This window comes from Notolepis coatsorum, assembly GCF_963971535.1.
Source record: "Notolepis coatsorum genome assembly, chromosome: 7".
In the NCBI taxonomy this organism is placed as follows: Eukaryota; Metazoa; Chordata; class Actinopteri; order Aulopiformes; family Paralepididae; genus Notolepis; species Notolepis coatsorum.
Genome location: NC_140171.1, coordinates 42,461,188 through 42,486,187, shown reverse-complemented (window position 1 = coordinate 42,486,187; position 25,000 = coordinate 42,461,188). Strand labels below are relative to the sequence as shown.

Here is a 25,000-nt window from a genome sequence, read left to right as displayed (position 1 = left end):
AGAGACCTCAAAATCTATGAACGCATTTCTCCGACCAAAAAACGTTGGATAAGCAATAACCGCTGCAGAGGCCTGTGGTCGGACCAAGGCAATGGCCTGTGGTCGGACCAAGGCAGCAGCCATCGTAACCGACGTGCTAGCCCCTGCTTCGGAGTTGTCTCAGAGAACTCAAAACGCCAGTGGTTAAGCCCCCCTCATCCTCCCCCCCTACTCATCCTCCCCCCCTACTCATCCCCTGAATCCCTGGACTTGTGAGTTGAGAGACTTTTGTTACTGTTCCTGCTCTGTTGAGCTTTCCAACCATCACTGCAATGCCAGTGTGAATCCCTGGACTTGTGAGTTGCTTTGGTGAGTTACTTTTGTTATCCAAGTGATAAGTGATTGTACGTCTGGGTGGTCATTGTATGTATTTTATTTATTTTGAGTACTTAACAGTTAACACCCATTACAAAAAAAATATATATGAATAAGGGCAAAACATATTAGGCTTGTGGTAATTTGAATGAGGACCGTGGCGGATGAGCCTTGAAGGAGGGGACAGGGATAGTCGACCAAAAGGGTGGGGGTGTCCCACATTGTCCCTCACAAACATACCCTTTGTCCCACATTTGGTTTATTGGGACCTGGTCACCCTAGTGTGTGTGTGTGCATGTGTGTGTGTGTGTGTGTGTGTGTGTGTGTGTGTGTGTGTGTGTGTGTGTGTGTGTGTGTGTGTGTGTGTGTGTGTGTGTGTGTGTGTGTGTGTGCATGTGCGTGCGTGCGTGCGTGCGTGATAGAGCCTGTCTGTCTATCTCTGTATGTGTGTGGTCTGCATGGGCATATAACCAAGACCTAGCCTGGCCCATGTCCTCGACACTCATACCAGAACCCTACCAGAGTCCTACAGCTAGTCAACCCTACCAGAGTCCTATAGCTGGTCAACCCTACCAGAGTCCTACAGCTGGTCAACCCTACCAGAGTCCTACAGCTGGTCAACCCTACCAGAGTCCTACAGCTGGTCAACCCTACCAGAGTCCTACAGCTGGTCAACCCTACCAGAGTCCTACAGCTGGTCAACCCTACCAGAGTCCTACAGCTGGTCAACCAGTAAAGTTGCTATGCTGGATGCTTTTCCAGGTTGTATGTGCAAGTGGATGGATTGGAAATAGACAGAGAGTAAGCCACAATGTAGAATAATAAACCCAACCATTGTACCCAGTCCAACTTCACATTTTGCCAAACCTTACACAGTTAACTTAGGCACACCAGCCACAACAGCTCAGAACAACAGAACAAAAACCATCAACACAGCAGAGCAGAAAAGAACACACATCTTACCGTCACAATCACATGGTAATGAAACTCTAGTGGAACCTCAGTGAAACTATAGTGGAACCTCAGTGAAACTATAGTGGAACCTCAGTGAAACTATAGTGAAACCTCAGTGAAACTATAGTGGAACCTCAGTGAAACTATAGTGGAACCTCAGTGAAACTATAGTGAAACTTCAAAACACAGTCTTGGCCAAATGAAAGACCCTCTCACCAAAGACGTGTCAGCATTGTAAAGGTGGATCATCCAAATCCAGAACACTATTTAGCAACAGATGAATCTCTAGCAGTGTAATAATCACATTATCTTGTGTTGTCAGAGAGGGACATGATGAGTGAGGCCCAGCAGAGCCTGGTGCATTAAGGAGAAATGAGCTGGAACACGACAAGGAATCTGGCTATAGAACTGTGTCCCTTCAGGCTCGGGTTGGGTCAGCAGACCGGTGTGTGAGTGTGTCTGTATGTGTGTGTGAGTCTAGGATAATGTGTGTTAGTATGTGTAATTGTGTGTGTATGTGAGTCTAGGTGTGTGTGTGTGTGTGTGTGTGTGTGTGTGTGTGTGTGTGTGTGTGTGTGTGTGTGTGTGTGTGTGTGTGTGTGTGTGTGTGTGTGTGTGTGTGTGTGTGTGTGACATTTGGACTGACAGTCTATCAGGGGCTATTAGCTGTTCCCAGGTGGCCTGGTATTAACACAATGACTCCTTAGAGCAGCAGAGAGGGGCCAATCAGCACATAAAGACTCACTGTCTCTGAGAGACTGAGGGACAGTGTGTGTGTGTGTGTGTGTGTGTGTGTATGTGTGCGTGCGTGTGTGTGTGTGTGTGTGTGTGTGTGTGTGTGCATGTCTAGATCTCTTTATCTGTGTGTGTGTGTGTGTGTGTGTGTGTGTGTGTGTGTGTGTGTGTGTGTGTGTGTGTGTGTGTGTGTGTGTGTGTCTAGGTCTCTCTCTCTCTGTATGTACGTTTTTTCTGTGCATGTGTAGGTATCCTTCTGTGTGTGTAGGTTTTTCTCTGTGCATGTATGTATGTGTGTGAGTGTGTGTGTATTTTTGTGCTCTCACAGAAAGATCAGAAAATATGGGTGATAACACAATGTACACACACACACACACACAAACCCAAATTGGACCCAGGCAACTACCGCCCTGTTTCTATTCTTACCTCCATCTCAAAAGTCATGGACATTTTTTTATACGAACAGGTCGAAAAGTACCTCGCGGAAAACAATCTAATTTACGAATTCCAATCTGGCTTCAGAACATCCCACTCCACTGACATATGCCTTCTCTATTTGAACGACCACATCAAACAAGAGGTGGACGCAGGCAAATACTGTGGCATGGTCATGCTGGACCTCCAAAAGGCTTTCGACACTGTCAATCACTCCATTCTGATTGACAAGCTAAAAGCAATTGGCTTTGATAGCACATCAGTGAGCTGGATGCAATCCTAACTGGAGGGGAGAGAACAGATGGTGGAGGTAAACGGTACATTATTCCCCCCCCCCCCCACGACTCAGCACTACTGGTCTCGGACAGGGACAAGTTGCAGGTTGAAAAAACCCTCAGCTCTGAACTCGGCAGAATCTGCACCTGGCTCGCTGATAACAAACTATCATTACACCTGGGCAAAACATAGTCCATTCTCTTCTGATCAAATAACAAACTCAGCAAGACCAACAGCTTCTCTGTTACAGTGGGTGACAATATTGTCACAAGGAAAGATGAAATTACATACCTGGGTTCCATCCTAGAGGCAAATCTTTCCTGTGACAAAATGGCAACCAATGTAATCAAAAAAGTCAACCAACTAACAAGATTATTGTACCGGATCTCCTCTCTGGTAAACAAGAAAACCCTGAAGACTCTAACAGGAGCACTCATTCAAGGGTACTACGACTATGCCTGCACCTCATGGTACCAAAGCACCTCAAAGGCACTCAAAACAAGATTACAAACATCACAAAACAAACTGGTCAGACTACTGCTTAACCTCACTCCTAAAACCCACCCAGAGTAGAAGTACAGGGTCTATATGACAGGCGTTGTACTCTTAAACAGTACTGCATATTTGTAGATCTGGTATGTCATAAATGTCTGGAAGTAACAGTACTGTCTATCTGTATGTCATAATATGTAATATATGTTATGATGAATTGAAAATGAGGGACCCTGATGTAAGCAAGACGAAAGTCTTTCTCTGGTCTGCATCCCCTTAACAATTGTGTGTATTGAACCGTTCTGTATTGTACCCATTCTGCAATCTGTTAATAAAATGTTCAATCAATCAATTGAATCAATCAAACCAGGGACATAATCCACACAGAGAGACAGACTGTCAGATAGACAAACAGAGGGAGATGGACACACATACGCACGCACGCACACACACACGCATGCACGCACAATGTGCAATGTTTCTGAGAGACAGAAAATTCTAGATGGATGGAGCGGAACAGAAGAGAGGATGCTGGCTGTGGTCTGATGTGAATAATTTAGAGGATGCTGTGTGTGTGTGTGAGAGAGAGAGAGAGAGCGAGAGAGAGAGAGAGAGAGAGAGAGAGAGAGAGAGAGAGAGAGAGAGAGAGAGAGAGAGAGAGAGAGAGAGAGAGAGAGAGAGAGAGAGAGAGCGAGAGAGAGACGGAAAGAGAGAGAGAGAGAGACAGAGAAAGAGAGAGAGAGAGAGAGAGAGAGAGAGAGAGAGAGAGAGAGAGAGAGAGAGAGACGAGAGAGAGTGAGAGAGAGACGGAAAGAGAGAGAGAGAGAGAGAGAGAGAGAAGAGAGGAGAGAGATGAGAGAGAGAGAGAGAGAGAGAGAGAGAGAGAGAGAGAGAGAGAGAGAGAGAGAGAGAGAGAGAGAGAGAGAGAGAGAGAGAGAGAGAGAGAGAGAGGGAGAGAGAGAGAGAGAGAGAGAGCAGGACAGAGAACCAAATGTGTATGAAGCCTAAAAGCTCGTAGACACAGATTGTGTGATTATTAACAGCTGGTAGGGGTGTATCGGTACACAAAAACAACGGTTCGGTACGCACCTCGGTTTTGAAGGTCACGGTTCGGTATGGGTTTTCGGTAGCCTACAGTGGGGGAAAGTTTGGCTTTCCATGTTCCACTCAGGGGTGATGTAGTGTGCAGTAACTAGGGTTGCCACCTTTCACTAATAGAAATAAGAGACACCTTATTTTTTGGGCGGTTTTTGGGCGAAAATGGGCGGATTTTTTTTACTTTATTTCGGTTTTAGGGTTAGGGTTAGGGTTATGTTATTTAATTATTTTGGGGAGCCAGCCCCCCAAACTCCTGAAATGCATAGAAAACAAACAGTCAGCACTGTTGTAGCTGAGGTTGTGTTTAACCGTGCGGATGTGTCACCTCAGCTGCAGTAACCTAGAGGGGAGGAGTGGGATGATACAATTTAAATGAAATTGAACAGTGTTACCTTTATATTGTTGTCTGAACACTATTTATTTATGTTTAAGTATTTATTTAAGTATTTTTGCATTTATGAATTATATTATTTATGTATTAACTGTTAATCCATTATGAAGAATTCCGTTTTCCAGATGAGCATAACAACATAAGAGTTTAAATGGGCACACTATTTAATTATATTGATTAATATAAATACATGTTTATTTATTAGACTTTAAAAACTCAACATTAATGAACAATCAACTATATTAGTAAACTGAAATAGCCTAGACTATGCCCACATCAGCAGCCAATATGTAGGCTCCTGTCTGCCAGGGCAGGTAAATAGAAATACTGACATCTAGTTAAAAACACAACCAGATAAATAAGATGTAATATCCCATGCTGAATCAATCTCAGGAGATGTTTCAGTCATGAAGAACTGTGAAACCTGTGCTTGGGTCCTTTCTTTGCGTTCTTATATTTCAGGAATATTTTTTCTCTCCTGAGGCATGCTGTCTGATGATGTCAGTCAGTCCACCATGCGCCACAGAAAACACACACCTACTACATACTCCTGAGTCCTGACGCTATCAAGCCAGGGAGTTGCCTCTTCCCACTCAGGTCTCTGTACTTCTGGAGCAACGTGAAAGCGCTAATTCTCATTGGTCGTGAGCTGCTGAGCGCACGCCCATCATAGCAGAGTTGCCAAGTCTGTTTATTTTCCGCAACTTTTGGACACAATTTTGCTTGTTTTTGGCTTGTTTTTGTAGGTCGGTTGGCTGATTTCTCTCACAATACTGGCAACACTGTCTGACTTGTGGACAGTGGAGCTCTCACATTCCCGGCCTTAAAATACAGGACAAAGTGCGTCCCGTATCAGTTCAATACGGAACACGTCTTTTAGTTTCCAATTACGGGACGATTCCGTATTTTACGGGACGGGTGGCAACCCTAGCAGTAACTAATTGTACTTGTAGGGCTGTCAACGTATATTCTATATTGAAATGAATAATCGACTTGTAAAGAAAAAAGAAATAATTATAATTATATTAGATTGTGAAAAAAACAGCCCCCGGTGGGCGGTCGTTAGTGGTTAAAATACCATTGTATTCGTTCGGTACAGAGCCATTCGGTACGGTGCTGTACACACTGAAACGGTTCGGTACGGATACGTGTACCTTTACACCCCTAACAGCTGGGCAGCTTCACTAAGTGAGACACCTTTTTGCCACTATCTCTGCTCTGATAATGGACCCAAGCTAAGGCTAACATCAACCCCAAACCCAAGCTAACATCACCACAAAACAAGCTAAGGCTAACATCAACCCCAAACCCAAGCTAACATCACCACAAAACAAGCTAAGGCTAACATCAACCCCAAACCCAAGCTAACATCACCACAAAACAAGCTAAGGCTAACATCAACCCCAAACCCAAGCTAACATCACCACAAAACAAGCTAACGCTAACATCAACCCCAAACCCAAGCTAACATCACCACAAACCACCCCTCCGCTCTATGTCTTCTGGCCGCCTCAGACCCACTCTTGTCCGAGCTCCGGGAGGGTCATCAAATATTGGTCCTTGCTCCACAATGGTGGAACTAACTTCCCACCACAGTTAGGAACGCCGAAACCTGACCAATATTTCGCCGTCGACTAAAGACACACTTCTTCAATCAATATTTGAAAAAATTTAAAAAATATTAAATATATATATATATATATATATATATATATATATATATATATATATATATATATATATACTAACCTTCTTACTGTCCTCTAGTCATGCACTCTTTCTTCCTAATATACTAACATACACTCGACACTGTAGCACTCAAGTTTGAACACTTTGATGAACATTGTTACTCAGCTGAGTTGTGCCCTTCCTGCTGACTTGTCATACAAAACTTGTAAGTCGCTTTGGATAAAGCGTCAGCTAAATGACAAAATGTAAATCAAGCTAACGCTAACATCAACACACAACCAAGCTAAGGCTAACATCACCATGGACCAAAGCTAACACACTAACACCACCACAATACTAAGCTAATGCTGACGTCACCACGGACCCAAGCTAACACTAACATCACCACGGACCACTAGCGGACTGGCCATCGGGAGCAGCAGGGTTTTCCCGGTGGCCTGGCAGACTGGCATGGCCTGGCTGCCCTGGCAGACTGGCAAATGGTTTTTTTTTTTTTAAATTGGTTTGTTTGTGCCCGCAGTCAGGCGACTGAACTCCTAAGCAGGCCAGGTCGGTATACATGTTTCTATTTGCGCACATATAAGTTCAGGCAATTTTTTTTCGTAGCCACAGTTTGCGAAGACGCTCTCTGATTGGCTAGCCTGCGTACAGCGAAGACCCTCTCTGATTGGTTTAGCTCCGAAGGGCTCTTCCGTGTTACTACACGAGTTTTGAATCAGATGGACATTGAAATTGACGTGGAAACTCCGGATGTTGATCACTTGATCACTTTATTGGATGTACTGCTGGGAGTTAAAGAAGACAGTTTGTTGGAACCTGACCGTGAAATATAACAGCTATAAGTCTGATGGATGATTTGGATGCTGATATTGAAGCCGCGGAGATGTAAGGAACGCGTCATTATGTTGAACTGACGGCAGCAACGTGAGGGTGAGTGATACTATAATGAATCCACTAGATCACAGAGAGCGCCAGTGAAGTAGAGAAACTTCTATAAAGGACACTTTCGTATCATAACCCGACATTTGGACAATCCATTATTTGGAAAGTAGTTATTCTACACTTTGGTGTAGTCTGTAAAACTTGTATGGTCCGTTTTGTGACAGCGTCGCTGTCCATGGTGCTGAAGGTCGCATTTATACTAGTGTATACAGCCTCTACAGTGCCACCACGTGATACAACGCAGCAAGATACAAAACGCAGTAATAATGTAATAATAATAATGATTGACGTGACGCGAACCTCGTAGAACGTTTAGCCTGGTTGAGGCTGTGACCTCCCCCGCTGCGTTGGAGGCGTGGCACTCGTAGATGGCCTCATCTCTGGGTGTCCTCAGCGGCTGGATCCTCAGGACCGAGCCGGATCCATCGTCAAAGTCGATCACCTATAGCGTTGAAACACGCAGAAAAATGTATCCAGTCAAAAACATTATTCAAACATGAATGGATCATTCTAACACCGTGTGTGATAAGATAAGATAAGATTATCCTTTATTATTACATGGCATTTTAACATTCGCCGAAATACTTGATTGTGATTGGTCAATAGCCCCTGACAGCGGTGAATTATTTTTCGATAACTGACCGCTGCCATGGGCAACGCGCAATAATCACCGGTGATTATTGCTTTTCGCAGCTGGAGCAATCAAGCCCACTGACACACACTGCATCAGTGCAATCAGACACACCTGCCGGCGATAATAATAATCACTTTATTTGGGCTGACAGAGCCACAGAACAACTGCGTCTGCATTTGATCTCGTCTTGTCGATGGTGTAAAATGAATTAGGTATATTGTTAGTAAGTTAGCCATGTAATAAGCGGGATAATGTATAGCCTATACTTGGTCATTGTCGCAAAATAATTGACCTTCACTACGTTTAAAACAGGCGCCTCGGTATTCTAAACTCCGTGTCGGTCAATTATTTTGCGATAATGACCTCGTCATACATTATCCCTTACTTAATCCCCTTGGGGAAATTCGGGTGTCAAAGCAGCATGGGGGGGGGGGGGGGGGGGGTACATGGTGGGGGATACATAGCTTCACAGTCCTATACAGCCCAGTATCTATATACACTATGAAATATAAATACAAATACAATATAATATAAAAAAGTACAAAACACAAGATAGTCCAGCGATAAGAGTCCAGTGCTATGAGTCTCTAGTGCAAAATACAAGATAGTCAGTACGGTGATGTAAGGTGATGCAATGGGCGGTACTGATAAGACTGTGCTCCTATGAACAGAATTACAAACTCACGATTACCTCACTGAGATTGTTTATCACCACTGTAGTTTTTGTGTTTTGAAATGTATGAAAGTGAATTTGTGATCTGCTCATTGAAATGCCTTCATAATAACCTAAGAAAATGGCAATTTTCTTGTTGTTTTTATTATTTGGATGACTATTGTTTGAATTACATTCTCAGCAGTTATAAAATTTGATGTAATGTGGTTATCCCAACCCAGCCTAGTTTTTTATTCAAGATGGCGGCGAAGAGAATAACGCAAATTGACAATTTGTCTAGAAAGAAATACTATCTACAAACTTAGATTGACGGGAATAAGGAGATATATCTAAAAGGTCTAAACTCAAAGTCGGTGGATTACACATTAAATATCTCCCCCAGTGATTTAATCCCAGTCACAAGGAGACATGGGTGAAATGAAACCTGGAACCAAGCTGGACTCCTTAAAGGAGGTCAGGGGGACTCTGACTGAAGAGGAGGGCAGGAGGATCTATGTATAAGAACATCTACTGTCTGAAGTAGGGAAATAAATGAAAGGTTAGGGCCTTCGGGAATCTAATAAGGCTAACTTCTCATACAGGATAGTCTAAGCCCTAAGGCATCATCTGACAGAGGAAATAGTAAGATCGGATAGCATCTATTTGATTTTACACACAACAATCTCATAACTTTTTTAGTGTAATTTTCAAGCACAACGGATACGCTGATCAAAATCCTAAAAGGGTGCTTTATCTTTTGACATTAGTGGCAATGGCAATAATTCACTGTTATCACCGGTGAGAAAGCTAAGCCTGTCTAGGCTAGACACTATCTTTTATATGAACGCTAAAGGACCCTACAGGTGTTTTTTTGTTGTTGTTTTTTTGGGCCATCTCTAGTAGCTACTGTAGTAATGCTTTTCTATCTACCCCCAAGGTTCTGTCATTACCTTGGCAGACAGTATGCATTTCAATTGACTTCCCTAATAGCTCCCAAAATGCATCTAAAACACCCTCCAGAGACCTTGGTACGGGCTAAGTTGCTATGATTGTGATCATCATGCCTCCAGGCTCAGCGCCAGGGCTAATCGGACAGGCAGGCATTTCACTTCCATGAGGGGCGGCCCATGCAGCTGACATACCTTGTTATTATTCATATTATTATTATATTGCATGAATGAGAAATTGGCTACGACGGGGAGGTGCAAATGTACACACGCACGCACACGCACGCACACACACAGACACACGCACACACACACACACACACACACACACACACACACACACACACACACACACACACACACACACACACACACACACACACACACACACACACACACACACACACACTACATCAACTACATTCATGCACAGAATAAATCTATTGTGGAAAATGTGTTTTCCATGTGTTTTCCGGCTGTTATGTTGCAGAATGCAGCCCAGGCCTACTGTACTTTTCTATATGCTATATATATATATAAAGACTTAGCATTTAATTTTAATGTTAAACAACGTCACCAGACGTCAATAGTCCCACCACCTCCTGTGTCAAGCCTGTGATTAGTAGTTTCTATTAACACTTTGATTGCCAAAAACGTACAGTAGATATCTATATCCATTCATAATTCAGCGGGCACCTTGTGCATACTGTTCTGAGTGTGTCTGAGCTGGCAGACGGTATTATACCGCCCTCTAACGCCTTCCGGAATTATTGCACCCCGTTAGAAACGGGTTAGTTTATTTTCTCTACCGAGCTGCGGCATGGGGGCGGGTCCTAAACACTCCGGCAAAACACATGCTTGTAGGGATGGTTTGGACTACTGACCCCGCCCGCCCGTTGAAGTGCATCACATTGCATGCGTGCACGACAAAGGATAATAGTGATGATCTAGCGTTGATTTCAGGAAGATCCGATAATCAGGCGAAAAATGACAACGTGTTTATTGAATTACACAAAAATGCTGTTTTCGTGTATTTTCCCTGGAATTGCTCAGAAGCAGCCGGACTATGTTCATATTCAAAGCGGTATAAAACGGAAATGTACGGAAAAAATAATCTGTTTTTTGCACGTTGACCAGAAGCAGCTCAATGAGACTTGACAGCGTTATTAGCCCCATAGCTATACTATAAAATATAGGTTTAGCTCTACAAAGTACAACTACGTTTACATGGGGTTAATGGACGGCAAGGCCAGGTCACTTCCCAGAAGGGGCGTGGCACTCAATGTGTTAATATGCATGCAGTAGTTATTTCTAATTGGCTTATGGAATTTCTCGGTGTGGAACTTTTTCGGTGAGAAAAAGGTCTTAACCTGTTCAGCCCTAGCCCTATTTTCAGAGAATCCGCCTAAAAGTACATGCCCAAGTAAATGGAAGATTGCTTCACTTTTACAAGGTCAATGTGCATGTTCTTGGTATCTAGGAACATAGTGTGGATGTTACTATGCTTGCGTAAATCGTAATTAAACAAAGGAGAATATAAATAATAATTTTTCTTTCCATCTTTGACAGTGAATAACACCATGCTAACATTGAGGTTGGAGGAATTTCGGTCACTGAGCTCATTCAGCACCTTCTTGAGATAAAGTGTACAAAAAAATTAATAATAATAATAATAATAATAATAATAATAATAATAATAATAATAATAATAATAATAATAATAATAATAATAATAATAATAATAATAATAATAATAATAATAATAAGATGATTAAACAGAAGGATTTGTAGATACAGTACTGAATTCTGCCATCCGGACACATGCAATTTGAATGATAATGCATTTGAATATAGAATATAGAATATCAGGCCTATAAATTACCTTATTATAGCCAAGTCATACTAGTCATTTCCCTGCGTGAATACTCAACTTTTTCCGATGCAATGCACAGAGAGTTCACATTATTCAGATAATTATTCTTGAATCTTTTTTAAAACATCGGTAAACAAATGTAGTGCTGAAAATATACATGTTGACTGCGGTTTTGATAGGGTTAGGGTCTTTACTCTTGGCTACAGTATATTTGAAAAAGAAACAACATTAATTAATACGGTCTGTATTGATCGATTTATGACGAGAACAGCAGGGGGACCCTAGAGCTTAATGTAAAACTATGTTTGGGCTTTATTTCTCCATTAGACGCCACTCAATCTTCAATCAACAATAATATGACTTGATTAGATGCATAGCTATACAATATTTCAGAATCTTGATTCCCAGCAGTGAGTTAAACTGAGGGGCACAGTGACCTGATAGGCCCCCTCAGACCTGTCCCGCATGCCTCCCATCTTGGAACATTCCCTTCATTTTCAGCATTTTCCAAAAATGCTGAAAATTAAGTCAGTTTGGGCAGGTGTGTAGGCAACATGTGCTTGCAGAGGCCTGTTGATTCACAAGTCAGCCTTAACGGCAAGTAACTCTGTCTCCTCTATTGTGATTTTCTTTTGTATATATTTTCTTTAGTAAACAAAGATGGCTACATAGCAATGTCACCACATGTGTGTGGCTAAAGCTTTTACTATGATGGAATTACAACATACCAAAAACACTTTTCATTGCATTTAGACTTTTAGAGACTTCTTTGAACTGTACAGCTGTCAACAAGAGCTGCAAGGTAAAGCACAACCAGATACTAACCTAATACACAACACTGAAATGTTATCGTGATATGAGAAAATCCTTTTCTTTCAGGTCAGGTTTACTTGAATTAAAACATAGTAATACCGGTATGTCTGTAAAAGGTGTCATGCTCTTGTCATCACGGTACTTGTGGCTGTCATGCCCCTCCAGTCCTCCAGGCTTCCCACCCTCTAATACCCTTTGTTCTCCCACTCTATCCCGACCTAGCTACTCTCCCTCTCTTCCTCTCTCTCTCTCTCTCTCTCTTCCTCTCTCTCTCTGATTACAGAATGGCGTGCAGGTGTGTGTCAGCCGGAGGAGCAGCTGAGACATCTACCACCTAATTACCAACCCTATTTAGACCTGGCCCAGATGTCATGAGGCTGCCAGATCGTAGTTCCTTATTTCCAGTCAGTCCGTATTCTCGTGCCTTGTTCTATTTATCAGTCCGTGTTCTATTGTGCTTCTAACGTCCTTGCCCTCCTTTTGCTCACAGTTCCTGCCTGGTTCCACTCCCTGTTCCCTCATCTTGGATTCCCGTGAATGACCTCTGCCTGCCTGACCACTCTCTCCGTGAACATCCCTGGATTCTATGAGGACCCTCTCCTGGCTACGACCCCTACGCCCGTCTGACTACCCTGTACCCTCTCACTCCCTGGACAGTCTGAGTATCCGTTCCTGGCTATGACCTCCCCGCTCGTCTGACTACCCTGTACCTGCTCACTCCCTGGACAGTCTGAGTATCCGTTCCTGGCTATGACCTCCCCGCTCGTCTGACTACCCTGTACACCAGACCTGGGCATTGTACGGCCCGCGGGCCGGATACGGCCCGCGGGATGATTCTGACCGGCCTGCGAAAGATTACATGATAAATATATATATATATTTTTTAATATATATATATATATATATATATTTTTTTTTACTTTTTTCTTTTCATGTCAACGTTCACACGCACAATATACGCTTACCTAGGATTTGACTCGATTCAACAACAAAGCAGTCGGGGCAAGCCGAAAACGGTCGAAAGTGTGGTTATTTGAAGTTTGGATATTTTTTTCCACAACTGAGGTAGGTAGATTACATTTTTAGAGACTAAAGTACAGAATAACGGTACCGGTATCGATTCACAGGTACCGGTACCGTATCGGTTCAAATGTGAACGGTACCCATCCCTACTGAACACAGAACTGCAGGGCAAGGGCATTTTTGCTCATGAAATGCATAGCCATGTGAAAGCCTTCATGACAAAGTTGCAATTAATTTCAAGGCAACTAGGCAGCAACAATCTCAAACACATGAAAACCCTGAAAGAAGTCAAACCATCAGCTGATCACCGGCACAGGTACTCATCCATGTTGGGAGCACTGCATGATGAATTTTCAAGGCGTTTTCAAGATTTCAAAAAGGTTGAGGATGAAATGCAGCTGGTTTCCTCTCCCTTTACCTGCAGTGTTGATAGTTGTTCAGCTTGAACTCATTGACCTGCAGTCTGATTCACTACTGAAAGAGCACTTTAAGTCAGCATCACTGCTAGAGTTCTACTCTGCTCTCAAGGAGGAGAACTTTCCAAACATGAGGAGACATGTTCAGAAGATGTTGGTTCTCTTTGGATTCACCTACATATGTGAACAGACATTCTCAGTCATGACGTTTACCAAGTCCAGGTACAGATCCTCACTCACTGATGAACATCTGGCAGCTGTGCTTCGCATCTCCACCTCAGACATGCAACCTGACTTTGATGGACTTGTTAAAGCTCAACAGAGACTGGATTTCTCACACTGAATGAAAAAAAAAAGAACTGAAGAACACTAAAATGTGGAAATATAACAAGTGAAATGGGACACTTGATCTTTTTTTGCACAGTTCTGAAAACATTAAATGTTTAATATAGGTGTTGTGAAGGGCCAGATTAAACCGAATATATATATTTATTTATATATATATATTTAATTGTATTTGTATATTCTCTAATATTCCCTGATATCCCTTGTATATTCCTTGTACAATATGCATTGAATATCCATTCTAGCCTACTGAACATCCCATAATAGTCTCCATTCTACTATTGGTCGAGACCTTGGTGCCAGGCTGCCATACCCCTCAGACCCAGTTCAAACGTACCGCTCCACATGTACGAACAAGTCCTAGTTCCGCGTAGGAATCTGACTACCGCACCACTAATGGGACTATTTGTTCATAGTGCGTATATATACTGCGCTACTAAAGTAGGACTTCCTTTTCAGTCCAGTTTCTTACCCTCCAATAGAGTCACAGACGTAAAGCCTCCCCGCGACGCCACGTGTGGGAGTAAGGCCAAGTTCGGCTTACCATCGGTATTGAGACATCGTGTATATTAATATTTGAATAGTCATATTTGGCACTATATCGTCGAGTTGGACGTAGTCTATTAAGCTAATAATAGTCTGTTAATATATAGTGCTTCGTACGGTGAGAATACTACCGTAGTCAGCACCCCATCGTTTCGGGCAGAGAGCTGGCTGCTTATCCAGGGTGGTTGACCCCACGTGAAGCTGCACCCGAGGAGCCCCAGAGCCGACGAGCGAGTGGACCTGTATACCGGATTATTCTACCGACGACAGCCCGCCTTCCCAGGCACGGATTATGCTTTGTATACTTTGATTATTCCATGGATAAAGACCCCCGACACTGCCGTGTGTTGGAACCCCCCCCCCCTGGAGAGGACGCAAGGTGAGGAGACGCTCTGCAAGACGAGGTCGCTTCACGTCTCTCCTCCGTGGACCGGAAGACGCCGGCCCACAAAGAGTCCACCTGCTTTCATCTGTGGTCCAAGGATCGCCGGCGCATTGAACGGCACTACAGTGGGTTCACCTGGGATACCCTTGGCCGGATGAGGCAGCCGGATTCTACCCCCCCCCCCTCCTACTCCTGTCGGCTTACAAGCGACCGGATTAACCCCCCCTTGGTATCCAGCCTATAATCATTAAAGTATCATTGCTGTTATTCCTTAAACTATTCCAGGTCGTATATGTACCACCTGCGCCTTCAGAGATTGGACATTCTCTATTGATATACCGACGAATACTCTTGCCATAAAAGTGCATACTAATTCCATTCATAAATGTGATTGATTTGATTAAGTGCTTGCTCTACACACCATCGCTGTGTAGAAATAAAGACCTATTTCTAATTCGTACATTTGTGTTGGATCCGTTTCATCTACGTGACAGTGTTCATCATAATATATTTATGCCGTGTACTGGGTGGCCGAATATTAAGTACAAAGGTAGTGGTAGTAAGTATCATATCTAGTAATACAGTCAGGGAATTGTACCCCTCAGTTACAATTGGTCCTTCGAGCCGGATGGTAATTAGTGTAATATTAATATAGTGTTATTAATATTGAAATGGCCTATGATGAACACTCCACGAAACGATCCTCCTAACCAACGCCCGCAGCGCGAACGACGGCTCCCTCAGTACTTAGAGGCTTACGCTGTCAGTCAACAACCTAGTCTTCTACTAACAGTAAACGCGGTAAAACTAGAAAGTAAAAGTATGTCTAACCCCAACGCCCAGACTACCCCGACCATAGAGGCCCCTACGGGCTCTAATGTAACTGACCAAGTTCACGGTGGGGACCAGTGGGAACCAGACATGACTTCACACCCCGCCAGTACTGAAGAAGTAGTCCCCGATGAGTCCCGGGAGGAATACAACGCTACCGAGAGAGAACTCGGCACGGAAGAAGACGGGGAGAGCACCGTGGAGATAGAGCTCCAAGGCTCCGCAAGGAGTACCCCGAGGGAAGGCTCCCCTATACAACCGCCTTCTCCCAGCGAGGCAGAGAGGACCCTACAGCAGGCCTTCCTCATCAGCCTGAACGCCGCTGCTGAACGCGACCGACTGCAGATCCAGCAGCGGAGCGAAGAAGAGCATATACGTCTAGAAATAAGACGCATTCAGAGAGAAGAGAATGTGGCCCGAGACCGAGCAGACAGCCAGCGAGCAGCTGCTGGTGCTCTACGGGACGCAGAGCGCGACAGACAGCAAGCGCAACTAATAGAACAGCTGATCAGACGGACAACACCCTCTCCCTCCGCCAGAGGCTCCAGGAACTCGTCTAGACACACCTCCAGGGCGGCATCCCCTAGCCGAGTAAACAACCCTGAACTTGACCAACAGACGAGGTCTATACCCCCCACAGACCACCTCCCCCCACCGGTCCAAGCGAGACCTAGCAACCGGGAAGGAGCAGCATATCCTGTGGAGAGGCTAAACCAGAGACTACAAGCACTGGATGACCTAACTGAAGACGAAGAGGAAGAGGAGGAGAACCACGCCCGACGACAGCACAGTACTCTACCGGACCAGGAGGTCCGGTACAGCCCAGGCTATACTCCCGCGGAGCTGCGCTACAGACCCCCGACTCTATACACGGGTGAGCACGACGCACGACCCGCACCGAGGAACAGCACCTGGACAAGCGGGCCATGGTACACTGCCGGTACCAGCCCATACCAAGGAGCGGGAGGAGACTCGCCTAGGAGGCCTCTCCCCCAACGCTCGCCGATGTATCCACAGTCAGCGTCATACATTGGCCCGCCTATGGTACCCGACTTCACCCAAGAGAACCGGGCCCAGTATACGGAACTCTGCATGTGTCTGGAGACCATGTTGGTGGATGTATTGGATGAACGCCATAAATACGCCATCCTACTGAAGCACTTAAAGGTGCCCCGCGCACATAATATAGCGCTCGCCTACGCGACTTCCACCACCCCATACACAGCAGCGCTGGTAGCATTGGACCAGAGGTATGGGCGCATATGGGATTACGTGATCCAGGAGATCCGACACATCGACCGCTTACCCCCAGCAATAGACAATCGAGCACTGGACGACCTGTCCATCAGAGTGCAGTCCCTGGTAGGGATGTTGGGAGCGCAGAGAGAGAAGGGGAGGCATGAACTTTACGCCAACTCAAATGTGGAAAGGATCTTGGAGAAGCTGCCGCCCGCTCGACAGGAGCGTTTTAGGCGACAGAGGGACCACCGAGACCCGAATGGCCCTGAACCGAACCTCCTCGATCTAGCAGACTTCCTGGCGAGAGAAGTCAGCAGCCTACGGCTAGATACATTCGGACGGAGCACCCCTGGCTCCAGAGAAGGAACCAGACGACCAGATGGAAGAAGATCGGTGACTGTGATGCACCAATCGGAGTCAGTACCGAGCAGCAGGAGCCACAGTACCCCCTCCAGAACGGAGAAGTGGAAGATAGTGTGCCCCTACTGTGAGAAAGAACACTGGCTAGCACAATGTGACTCCTTCCCCAAGCTGAACGCGGAGGAAGCAAGTCAATGGATAAAGTCCAACAAGCGCTGTTTTCGCTGTGCGCGCTCACACATGGCAGCCGAATGCCGCTTAAAGAAAAGGTGCACCAAGTGCGATGGAGCCCATCTGGACATACTTCACGACAGTAACAGACGGCGCCCTTCACCCGCACCATCCAGCAGCAAAGCAAGCGTCATGTACATCGATCCCGCCAGCAGCAGTGAAGCCCGAGTACTCCTAAAAGTAGTGCGTGTGACACTAAGCTACCAGAATAAAGTCCTGGACACTTACGCCGTCCTCGATGACGGGTCAGAGAAGACCCTGCTGCTCGCCTCCGCTGCGGCCCAGCTAGGGCTGCGGGGAAGTGAAACCCAAATGACAATTCGGACAATAAGACGAGATTTGAAGACGATAAAGGGCGAGAATGTCTCATTCTCTATCGCAGCAAGCGGCCAGCCTGAGCGACGGTACCAGATTACAGACGCTTTCACCAGCCAAGAAATAGGACTGTCGCGGTACACATACCCCGTCGCCAAGCTGATGGAGAAATATGCACATCTGCGCAAGTTACCGATCCCGCTCATAGACAATGCTATGCCGACCCTGTTGATAGGCTCCGACCATGCAGACCTCATTGTCCCGATAGACCGGGTTCATACCGGACCCCGAGGCTGTCCTGCAGCAGTCGAGACCCGTTTGGGATGGACTCTCCAAGGCCCGCTCGCCAAATCTCTCAACCGAAGTACAGCCACTAGATGTCTCCACTCCCGAGTCACAGAGGGAGAAACCGCACTCCTGCAACACGTAGAGCGGCTATGGACCTTGGAACAAATGCCCTTTAAGAACGGAAAGAAAGACATTCGCTCTAAAGATGACATTTACGCCATTCACCTCCTCGAGACAGGGACCAAGAGAGTCCCGGTCAACGGCGTGTTGAGATACGCCACGCCACTCCTGCGGCGAGAAGGAATGCCTACTTTCCACGCCAAGACAGACGCCACAGAACGGTACCTGCTGAACACGGAGCGGCGCTTAGCCAAGAACCCCGCCCAAGAGAGTGTATACCGCGCTGAGATTGAGAAGCTCATCACAGCGGGACACGTCACAAAGATGGACATTAAAGAGGCTGACCAGACCACTGAATCGTGGTACGTGCCTCACCACAAGGTCCATCACAACGGTAAAGACCGCATAGTATTTAACTGCAGCTACCAGATCGGATCCCAAAATCTGAATAAAGAGTTACTGCCCGGTCCCACACTCGGCCCCTCCCTACTCGGCGTTCTACTCCGCTTCCGCCAGGAAAAGGTGGCCATCAGCGGGGACATTAAAGGAATGTTCCTGCAGGTGAGACTAGTAGAGGCGGACAAGCCCCTGTTACGGTTCCTATGGAGAGAGAAGCCAGGAGATGAGCACCCAGCCATCTACCAATGGGAAGTCCTCCCCTTCGGAACGACGTGCAGCCCCTGCTGTGCTACATTTGCACTACAGAAACATGTAGCAGAGGACCCAGCAGCGGACGAAGAGGTCCGACACAGCGTAAAGAACAGCTTCTACGTAGACAACTGTCTACAAAGCCTTTCAACCCAGGAAGAAGCCGAGGCTCTCCTGATTAAACTCCGCGCCTCATTGATCAAAGGCGGCTTTGATCTCAGGCAGTGGGCCAGCAGCGATCCGCAAGTACTGCGCAGCCTCTCCTCCGAGGACAAGGCAGCCAGCAGCGAGACCTGGATGGCTACAATCCCGGGAGAAGCCCAGGAGATGACCCTGGGATTGGTGTGGCGATTCAAAACAGATTCGCTTCACTACAGACACAAGCCCCTGACTACGGAGCAGGGAAGGCCGGCGGCGGCGCCGACCACCAGACGGAGTGTGTACACAACACTCGCCCGACAATATGACCCGCTAGGATGTATTCTACCGTACACCACCAGGGCAAAAATGATTGTACGAGCATTGTGGGACAAGGACCAGGGCTGGGACGACCCCATTCCCGCACACCTTGCATCCACCTAGAGAGAGTGGGAGATGGAGCTCCACTCACTCCCAGGCGTTAATATGCGCCGAAGCTACTTCCCACCCACGGTGAGGCCAGAGACATGTAAAATGGACTTACACGTCTTCAGTGACGCCTCAGAGGTCGCATACGGATCAGTAGCCTACTTGCGGGCCCAAGACCAGGGGGGAGAGATCTACACAGCATTTGTCCTCGCCCGCTCGAGAATAGCCCCACGCAAGCAACAATCTATCCCACGTCTAGAGCTCTGCGCAGCCCTAGCCGGAGCGCACCTAGCCACGCTCATCCAACGTGAGCTCACCATACCGGTGTCTAGAACAATCCTGTGGTCAGATTCCACGACAGTACTCGCCTGGATCAAATCGGACTCATGCAAGTACAAAGTCTTCGTGGGAGTCAGAGTCACCGAGATTCAAGACTTAACCGAAGAGTTAACCGGAGAAACAGAGTGGCGCTACGTTGATACAAAACAGAACCCAGCTGACGTCATCACCCGGGGGATGCCCCTGGATGACCTCACCCGTCGCAATGTCTACAGTGACGGCCCCGCATTCCTAAGACTCCCGGAAGGACAGTGGCCCATGCCCATCCCGAGGGAAGCAAGTCCAGAGGAGGTGGAAAATAAGAAGTCTGTGTTCTGTGGATTGAGCACCGTAGCCTCCACCGACCCTAACATAGACGATTGCACGTCCATAGAGAGTGCACAACAAAGAACATTCCTGCGGTACCACCCGGAGTGCAAGTCCCCCGCTGATATGTCAGCAGCTAACTACGAGGAAGCAGAATTGCTTCTACTGCAGCGAGCCCAGAGAGACTCGTTCCCCGATAAATTGGCCTGTCTACAGGGAGGAAAGCCCGTCCCATCCGACAGCAGATTAATTCATCTGGCCCCCGAGAGCGACGCTCATACCCTCATCAGAGTGGGTGGTCGCCTACGCAGAGCCCCCAATCTACCGGATGACATTAAATACCCGATCGTATTGAACAGCCGACACAAGGTCACAGAGCTGATTATAAAGAAATACGATGAGGATGTACATCACGCAGGAGCAGAAAGAGTCTTCGCGGAAATCAGACGTCGTTACTGGATCCTACAAGGAAGAGAGGCGGTACGACGCTTCCAGCGAACATGTCTAGACTGCCGCAAGTGGCGCGCGCAGCCCAGCATACCAAGGATGGCTGACCTTCCTCCATGTCGCCTCCGAATCGGTGACAAGCCATTCCACTCAACGGGTATGGACTGCTTTGGCCCGCTGCACATAAAGAAAGGAAGAGGAACCGAGAAGCGGTGGGGTATTGTATTCAAATGCATGACCACCAGAGCGATACACATCGAGCTTCTCCCGACCATGAGCACAGACTCATTCCTTATGGCCTTCCGTAGATTCACATCACGGAAAGGAAGACCGTCTACCCTATTGTCCGATCATGGGACAAACTTCAAAGGCGGTGAAAGAGAGCTGAGAGAGAGCTTCCAAGCTATGGGCCCAGAACTTAAGACCCACCTCGCTCCAGCACAGGTTGATTTCCAATTCAACCCCCCAAACGCACCCCACTTCGGTGGCACTTGGGAACGAGAAGTGCGCTCCATAAAGACAGCCCTGTACGCAGTACTTGGGGCCCAGACTGTGGCGGAAGAAGTCCTAATGACAGTCCTCACGGAGATTGAGGGAGTACTTAACTCGAAGCCCCTCGGATATGTCTCCAGTGATGTGGCGGATATCGACCCAGTTACCCCCAACACACTCCTGATGGGGCGGCTAGATCCTGCATTACCCCAGACAATGTACCGGCCTGAAGAAGCGAACGGCCGACGAATGTGGAGGTACAGCCAAGTATTAGCCGACAAGTTTTGGAGCAGTTTCCTACTGCACTACCTACCGTCTCTACAGACCCGCCAGAAGTGGGTAAAGGAGAGAGACAATTTGACAGAAGGAACAGTCGTCATGATTATTGATCAATCACTGCCCAGAGCTATGTGGCCGGCCGGCCGCGTAAGCAAAGTGATCACCGGTGCCGACGGCAAGGTCCGAGCAGCTGAAGTGCTCGTCCAGGGTCGCACTTACACCCGTCCCGTGGCGAGGCTCATAGAACTGCCTCGACTCCCAGACACAATCGATGATGACCATGACCCTATAACCCTATGACTTTGTGAAGTTGACTGACCCCTACAGCAAACCCTTATGTGTAAATAGACAACGCGATTAATCTGTCTCTGTTTAACTGATTAGGTCTGGGACCAATCAGGGGGTGGCTGTTGTGAAGGGCCAGATTAAACCGAATATATATATTTATTTATATATATTTAATTGTATTTGTATATTCTCTAATATTCCCTGATATCCCTTGTATATTCCTTGTACAATATGCATTGAATATCCATTCTAGCCTACTGAACATCCCATAATAGTCTCCATTCTACTATTGGTCGAGACCTTTGTGCCAGGCTGCCATACCCCTCAGACCCAGTTCAAACGTACCGCTCCACATGTACGAACAAGTCCTAGTTCCGCGTAGGAATCTGACTACCGCACCACTAATGGGACTATTTGTTCATAGTGCGTATATATACTGCGCTACTAAAGTAGGACTTCCTTTTCAGTCCAGTTTCTTACCCTCCAATAGAGCCACAGACGTAAAGCCTCCCCGCGACGCCACGTGTGGGAGTAAGGCCAAGTTCGGCTTACCATCGGTATTGAGACAACGTGTATATTAATATTTGAATAGTCATATTTGGCACTATATCGTCGAGTTGGACGTAGTCTATTAAGCTAATAATAGTCTGTTAATATATAGTGCTTCGTACGGTGAGAATACTACCGTAGTCAGCACCCCATCGTTTCGGGCAGAGAACTGGCTGCTTATCCAGGGTGGTTGACCCCACGTGAAGCTGCACCCGAGGAGCCCCAGAGCCGACGAGCGAGTGGACCTGTATACCGGATTATTCTACCGACGACAGCCCGCCTTCCCAGGCACGGATTATGCTTTGTATACTTTGATTATTCCATGGATAAAGACCCCCGACACTGCCGTGTGTTGGAACCCCCCCCCCCCTGGAGAGGACGCAAGGTGAGGAGACGCTCTGCAAGACGAGGTCGCTTCACGTCTCTCCTCCGTGGACCGGAAGACGCCGGCCCACAAAGAGTCCACCTGCTTTCATCTGTGGTCCAAGGATCGCCGGCGCATTGAACGGCACTACAGTGGGTTCACCTGGGATACCCTTGGCCGGATGAGGCAGCCGGATTCTACCCCCCCCCCCCCCCTCCTACTCCTGTCGGTTTACAAGCGACCGGATTAACCCCCCCTTGGTATCCAGCCTATAATCATTAAAGTATCATTGCTGTTATTCCTTAAACTATTCCAGGTCGTATATGTACCACCTGCGCCTTCAGAGATTGGACATTCTCTATTGATATACCGACGAATACTCTTGCCATAAAAGTGCATACTAATTCCATTCATAAATGTGATTGATTTGATTAAGTGCTTGCTCTACACACCATCGCTGTGTAGAAATAAAGACCTATTTCTAATTCGTACATTTGTGTTGGATCCGTTTCATCTACGTGACAGTGTTCATCATAATATATTTATGCCGTGTACTGGGTGGCCGAATATTAAGTACAAAGGTAGTGGTAGTAAGTATCATATCTAGTAATACAGTCAGGGAATTGTACCCCTCAGTTACAATAGGCATGTAAAGTAAAAAAGGCTACAAAACTGAGACACTTTTCTTTACACAGTTCAGTGACATGTCTTGTTTATTTTGGCTATAAGATGATGTGATGTCTTTAGAAAGCTAAGAAAATCCTTGTTTCAATAGTATATGGAACTCAAAATGCCCTTTGTTATTAATGTTTCACATTTTGTTTATCATTTTGGAAATAAATTCTATTTGAATAAATGATATTTTTGAAAGCTAACCTCACCTTTTAATTGCCAAATAATAACATACACTCTTACCAGGGGTCAAAACAATGCCATTTACTGCTTTTTATATAGAAATAAAATGTATATTATGCATAATTGAGTTTTGGAATTTTGGCCCGGCCCTCCAACATATTTTCAGATGCTTATTCGGCCCCCTGGGAAAAATAATTGCCCACCCCTGCTGTACACGCTCACTCCCTGGACTGTCTAGCGACTGGATTCAGTTACTCTTCTTTTCTCATTAAATACACCCGACATTTGGGTAATACTCTGATTCCACATCGTCTCAGCTTGTTTGTGTCTGCACCTGTGTTCTGGCTTAGTGAAACCGTTACAGTGGCACCAGTGTTTTTCGGCGACAGCCACCTACCTCGAATCTCTGATTGCTGACTTTCTTCCCCTTCTTGTTCCAGACAATCTTGGGCTGTGGCTCTCCGGTGGCCTGGCACACGAAGGAGGCCACTCCCCCCTGGACGCCCGTCTGGTCCTCTGGGGTTCGTGTGAATCTGGGGGGCGCTGCATGTAAAGATGGGACCAAGTACAATATTAGGCTTATTCTTTTTTTCCTTTTTCTTTTATAAAAACTATTTTTATACACATTTTTTAAGCATTTCCACTTTATCAGACAGTATGCAATTGATTGACAGCAAAGATAGGTGGAGGGGGAGATTGCGATTATGAGACGCAAATCAAACCTACAGTGTTTTGAATGCATGGTTACGCACCACTGTCCTCTGAGCCACTGAGATATCCTCATCTGTGTGTGTGGTAAGGTTTATGCATGAGTCTATGCATGTTGCAAAATGAAGGTGAGTGAGAAATCTTTGGAAACCACCCATGTAAAGGAAATAGGCCCCATTTTTAAGAAGCATATTTGATTTTGCACAAACTGGGAGTCATTTCAGTCCATTCATAAAGCGCTGGCTGAGTTTAGGCTTTTGAGATATCGGAAGCAGAAAATTTGCAAAAAGAAGTATATCTCTGAAAGATGTCATGCTCCATGTGGCTTCCGGATGGACTGAAAGTCCTCCTCGTTTGTGACAAATCAGAAAGGCTTCTGAAAAATGTAGGCTATTCCTTTGATGGGACCACAAATCTCATCAGTCCACTCTTGCTGAGCATGGCTCAGTATTAGCTCACACGTCACTCACACATATGGAACCCTATCCACACTGGACCAGATACCATATGGATTCTGTACTGGATCATGCCTCCAATGATGTGGCTTTCTTAGTGCAGGAATGCACCGATGTGTATGGTACAATCAATGTATGGTGCTGTTCTGACTTAACCTGAACTCTGTGGGGTTTAACAGTGAGCATTGTGAGCGAGGACAACTCTTTATGCCTGATATTTCGATTGTATTAAATTAAAGAACCCTGTTTGTGTGTGTGAGAGAGAGAGAGGGGGGGCCGCGCCACATGGTCCATGAGAGAGGAAGAAGAGAGGGCGAGA

General features: G+C 46.2%; 1 protein-coding gene across 1 annotated transcript in view; it reads right to left on the bottom strand.

Annotated features, from left to right (window-relative positions):
* Window positions 1-25,000, bottom strand: part of ptprdb (protein tyrosine phosphatase receptor type Db) — a 155,615-nt gene that overhangs the window by 97,370 nt on the left and 33,245 nt on the right. The window contains 2 exon segments of the mRNA XM_084318954.1: window positions 7,667-7,808; window positions 23,916-24,061. Coding sequence (XP_084175080.1) covers window positions 7,667-7,808; window positions 23,916-24,061 — 288 coding nt within the window.